Raw genomic sequence first — 5,893 nt, forward strand, 5'->3', positions numbered from 1 at the left:
AATGGATGGATGGATAATTATTGTACTTGGTCTTATTCATCAACAGGTAATTTTGTCTGCTCCTGATCAAAAGCAAAAGCTGAAATATGCGGTATTTGTTTGATTCATTTTTTTTTTTTTTTTTTGGGCCTTTTTATAGTTTTATTGACAGTGCAGTAGAGAGAGACAGGAAATGGGGAGGCAGAGAGAGGGGGAACGACATGCAGCAAAGAGCTGTCCGACTTGAACCGGGGCCGACTGCAGCGAGGACCTTAGCCTCTGCACATGGGGCGGATGCTCAACCAACTGAGCTACTTGATACTCTTCAACAGTTATTCTGTGATGACCGAACAAACATGGCTGCTGTGGGGCCGCTCCTAAACACTGTATTATTAGTTCAGTTTACAGCAACAAAGTATAGTTAGGGGTTTCAAGCACCGTGACTTTTATTTCACTCAGATTTTTATTATGAAACCATCAAATGTACACGGAGCAGGAAGACGTGTCCAACTCTAAAACTAACTCAGTTGAGCTGTGTCATTACAGGTACACAGTAACATGTTCCGTCAGTGGTCTGTCGTATTTCCAGACAACCTTTGGTGCAGACAGACCGGTTTCAGCATGTTGATCGGTTACATCTGTTTCTATTTGTCTTTCAGGTCTGGCTGGATTTGCTAGATTGTGTGCTGGTGACCAGTATGAGGTTAGTCCATCAGTTCAGCTCTCTCTCCCTATCTCTCTCTCTCTGTGGGTGATTTTGTATTTACTGTGTTGTGAACTGGCTGACTGATCAGACTGATCCTGAGGCAGAACTCTGTTTGAACCAGAACCAGGTGTCAGGACCGAGTGAGGCCTCTCAATACCTCTCTCAGTATGTTGAGTGCACAGGGAGCCTCTACACCACTTTGTAAAATAAATCAATAAAACATTATAGCAGCGGTACACACAGCTAGAACAGCACGATGCTCACCTTCACCTTCTGGCCTTAAAGCCAAAGTCGAGTCACATTTTATTATATAACCCAATATCACAAATCACACATTTACCTCAACTGGCTTAACAGCGTGTAGAGCATATCGACCCCCTCTGTCCTTCAGAATCAGATGAGGAAAAGCTGTCCAAAAAACCTTTAATGGAAGAAACATCAGGAACAGCAACAGAGGACATGCAATAAATGTTGTGTGTATAGAACAACAACATCTGAGAGGACATCAAGCAACTTCCAGGTGCTACCAAACCGAGAGGAACTGAGCCTGAAGACCTGGGAAGAGGACAGGCACAAACCCCAGCACCTCATTCATACGTCTAAGAGAAGGAAACAAACACACAGAGGCAGAGAGAGACGAGGAGGAGGACCAAGACCAGATCCAAATATCCGGAATAAGGCACTGACAACTAGGGAGGGTGCATCACAGAGAGGGGGCGGGGGGTGCTATTGGCAGCCTGGGGGAATAACCAAAAAGGTTTTAGAGGGATGCAGTGGTTTTCAGAAAGTTTGCAGTAAACTCGGCAGGACCACACAGACTCTACTGTACTAGTATTAGGATTAATGAATTCAGTGAGACCGAGACCGACACACTATGGGGAGATGGTAACAGGCACAAGGCCCCAACTGATCAAAGCACAAGCCACTGACTGAAAGTTAAGGCCTATAGATGAGTTTTAAGTTTGGGTTTAAAGGCCTCACTGGAGTCAGACAGTCTGGTGTCAGCTGGTTGTTTCAGAGGGAGGGGGCACGGTAGAAAAAGGCCCTGCAGCCTGCTGACTTCCTTTTAACTCTGGGGACAGGAGCCCTGTATTCTGAGAGCAAAGAAAGCGGGATGAATATAAGATTTAAGGAGGTCAGACAGCTATGAAGGAAACGGAAGCCGGTTCAAATCGGTACAAATTGTCAAAAAAATTGATTTATTTAGCTGCAGTCTTCTGAACAATTTCAAGACTTTTAGTACGAATACACAGGAGACCAGAAAACCAGGTGTTAAAATGATCCATTCTGGACAGCACAAATGTGTTGTTATTCCCCTCAGGTTGAAACACCAGCACTACGCGTTCTTTAGGGTACAGGCATTCATTAGTTCAGTACAATATCAAGCATTCTCATACAGAATAATCACATAACAAATGTAATACAAACATAATACACACTATTATTATTACACTATTTGTCAGATGTAAAAGGCTATACGCGACTAACTAACTTAGGGATAAATGAAATGCAGGCAGACTATCACGCTGCGACCATTAATCACTATCTGCAAACATTATACAGAAACACAAAAATAAGTTGCATACCTCATTGGCCGTGTTATCTCAAAAAAGTCGGTAAGAAAGAACACCTGACTCTTCCAAATCTTCACTTTATTTGCCTTCCATCAAATCTGACACCCTCTGCCTCACATGCTGACCATGGGGTGCAACAATACTAACAAACCCCACCCCATACAACACTAAAACATTAGTTCCTATGAAACACCAAAGGTACACAAGGTACAAATAAGAATAAATGGACCTTTAAATATTTATTCTTATCTGTACCTTGTGTACGTTTTTAACTATTTATATCATTCAACAAAATATAATCTATTTTAAAATGTAAATTATTCTTATATTTTAAATCAAATTAGTAAATGAACTTAAAAATGTATAACTTTCTCTTATGCAGCTACAGGTGTGAAGTAGGGTCTCAGTGTCTGTCACATGTGGATGAAAAAAAGGCGGGGTCGTGATGTCTTTAAAGTGATGGTTGGGGTTATTTGACGTGGGGTTGTGTGAGGTAGTCATGCAGTCGCTGTGTTACCTGCAGTAGATTCAGATCAGCATGCTGCCAGTTACGAGCGGCGGCCAGGAGTGCTGGCACAGAAGCTGACTGATGTGCTTCTGTGCATGTGGTTGGTAAAAAAAATGCATTTTAGACACACAGCTGCAGCGCAATACAGTGCACACTGTAGGTGCACTTGTGCGTAGGAATACGGTAGTTGAGTGGTTGAGAAAAATAGAACCAAAGGAAACTGTTTTTTTGACGCGAAGATACAGCGCTGAAAATGTTCTACTTGAAGCTACATTTAAACAGATATTGGATTGTTTCAGCTGGCCCCGTGCACAGCAACACATAGCTCTGCTAGTGCACCATGTTCCCTGCTGCCTCTCCTAACTGGCAGCACTGATCGGAATCTACTGCAGGTAACACGCTGACTGTGCATGACTACCTCACACAACCCTACTTCAAATAACCCCAACTATCCCTTTAATGTCCTAATCAAAAGAGAGGGTGCGATCAAACACCACGAATCTGGGCTCTCAGACTTTGAGAATCACACAGTTGTTGAGTTACTGTTACTAATTGAAACTGGTGTCTATGTCAGTGTTATCTAAATCTAGGCACAGGTCTTTTATGACATCAAACTTCTCACAGCAGACAAGCCGGCCTTTACTCTCACAGGCACATACAGCTGAGTATCATCAGAGCCGCGGTGGATATTAACTTCATGACTGTGTGTACTTTTGTCAAGAGGTGAAATATAGAGTGAGTAAAGCAGAGGGCCAAGAACGGAGCCCTGGGGTACTCCGTATTTCACAAAAGAAAATACTGATATAGTATTATTGTAGGAAACACAGTGTTCTTTCACATAATCAAGACTTGAAACACATGAGATGTTAAATTTGTTTTCAAATCAGTTTAGCAGTACAATAGCATACAATGATTTGGTGGGGACAATGCCAGTTGAAAGTGGTAAATTGACAATATTTAGGATTGTAGATCCCTAAACTGGCCAAAGATCCTTGGAAAGCGGCAGTAAGTATGTTATGAAGCCAAAACCAGCTTACACACAGATTCCTGAGAGGTCTGAGGTCTTCCAGTGACACAGTCATTAGGACCATCAGAAGAATTATTTTCCTGTAAACTTAAACTTCACTGTATAGACAGAAAAATTGCTTTGAAAATGAGGTGAAATGATGGGTTCTGAAGAAAGAAAGAAAGAAAGAAAAAATTGAAAAAATAAAGGAAAATCTAGGCGACTTGTACATTTCTGTCATACCTTAGAAAGAAAAACAAATTGATGAGGAAACTGGTAAATTCCACAAAATCTCTGAAGGCACTTGTATGTTTCACTTAGGGACTAATCTGTTTGTATTATTGGTTCTTCCATGTGTTTCATAAGTAAGTGTATCAGCTGAGAATTTATATGACAGAAAACTTTCTCCATGTTACTGTTCATACACATATGTCATTACTTATCAGGGTTGCACTGATCTCCATGTGTTTCTGGACTACTTCATTGATGCAACTAGTTTTTGTGTGCAATGAGCCGTTTTGATCCTGAGTGTGTGCATGTATGTTTGTATGATCATACGTGTACCAGAGTGTATCTCTCTCTCTGTTATCTGCCACCAGTGTACATTCACAGCTAAGGCTCAGTGAAGAACAGATAGATTTGAGTAGAGAACAGAAAAAAATGGAAAAGTACAAAAGATTCATCTCAGACAGTTGAAATGGTTGTTGAACACAATGAATACACACATGTAATATACACACAGCTCTGCTTATATGCACAACTGAGATTGATGCAGCGTGTGTGTGTGTGTGTGTGTGTGTGTGTGTGTGTGTGTGTGTGTGTGTGTGTGTGTGTGTGTGTGTATGCGTGTGTAGATCTTTATGAAGTACGGTCGGCAGCGGTGGAAGCTGCGAGGCAGAATCGAGATCAATGCCAAACAGGTGTGGGACAGCGAGGAGATGGTGTTTCTGCCACTCATCAATGAGTTCCTCTCTGTGAAGGTCAGTCCCTTTGGATTTATTTTTATTGAAATAGCTCATTCATACTTGATATTATACTTTTGTCTTGCACACTTGAATGTACCCATGGTTCCAGGCTAGTTGGTCCTATCTCTCACTGTTTGTCTTTTATGTTATTACTTCCTCTTATTTATCTTAGTTTGACAGTGTGTAGGTCTCAGCCTGAATGAGACCAGGGGCCAGTTTCACCAAGATATCTCAGACTGCTGCGTAGTGTTGGTCCAGTTTTCTTTTTGCTCACAAGTCAGACCGTTTCACTGAAATAAAGACTGGCTCATTTTAAGACAAAAATATTACACACCTTACCCCCAGGCTAACTCAGGCCCACGACCGATGTTACCACGGTAATGATCAATGACACCTGTGCTGACCAACAACAAAAAAAACAGGGAAACATAGCTCATAATTTGAGTTTTTAGAGACTGCAGCCAATAATTTTTTCAAATCAGATTTTTATTGTTTCACTTTGCTGAATTTCACATTTTACAACGTCCTTGTAACTGTTGAATTCTTCTGAGAGACAAACATTTTCTGCCAAGGTAAATGGAGCTGAGCTGATGGACGCGGTTCCTCAATCAGCCTTTTTTTTTTTTTAATTTACCCAGAATTGATTGGAATACAGTCTGTCTTAAGATAGTCAAGAACTAAACTGCTTTGTGCAACAAATGAATTTAGACGTCTATCTGAAGTCTGACTATTTGTTATATCTAAGGCATAGTCAAAGTCTGTCTTTGTGAAACTGGCCCCTGTACACTGGCAGAAGGACTGGAGAAAGCAGAAGACAATGGTTGCATGATCAAACTTTATTACTGCGGTCTCCTAGGTGACAGAACTGAAGAGCTTAGCCAATCACGTGGTTGTAGGGAGTGTTTCCTGTGAGACCAAGGACCTGTTTGCTGCACTGCCCCAGACGGTTGCCGTGGATATTAATGACCTTGGGACTATTAAATTGAGCCTCGAAGTAACCTGGAAGTAAGTCTTGCCAACCCAGCTGACTTGATGAGAACTGTCCTGTTTGTCCATTAAATCAGTCAAGTGTTATTCAGTAACAGAACATCACTTAAATATTATATGGACAGTTTGTTTATTCTGTCTTTTGTCTTCCATCCCTCAACCCCCCAC

At 41.5% G+C, this 5,893-nt stretch overlaps 1 protein-coding gene across 2 annotated transcripts in view; it reads left to right on the forward strand.

Annotated features, from left to right (window-relative positions):
* ripor1 (RHO family interacting cell polarization regulator 1) overlaps nucleotides 1–5,893 on the forward strand; it is a 53,522-nt gene that overhangs the window by 26,232 nt on the left and 21,397 nt on the right. For both annotated transcript variants that reach the window (XM_023397378.2, XM_087171544.1), the window contains exons 9-11: nucleotides 639–682; nucleotides 4,628–4,753; nucleotides 5,595–5,743. In XM_023397378.2, coding sequence (XP_023253146.1) covers nucleotides 639–682; nucleotides 4,628–4,753; nucleotides 5,595–5,743 — 319 coding nt within the window. The remainder of the gene's footprint in view (nucleotides 1–638; nucleotides 683–4,627; nucleotides 4,754–5,594; nucleotides 5,744–5,893) is intronic.

This window comes from Seriola lalandi, unplaced genomic scaffold (genome assembly GCF_002814215.2).
Source record: "Seriola lalandi dorsalis isolate HSWRI2012SDOR001 ecotype SW California unplaced genomic scaffold, Sedor1 jcf7180002055008, whole genome shotgun sequence".
NCBI lineage: Eukaryota > Metazoa > Chordata > Actinopteri > Carangiformes > Carangidae > Seriola > Seriola lalandi.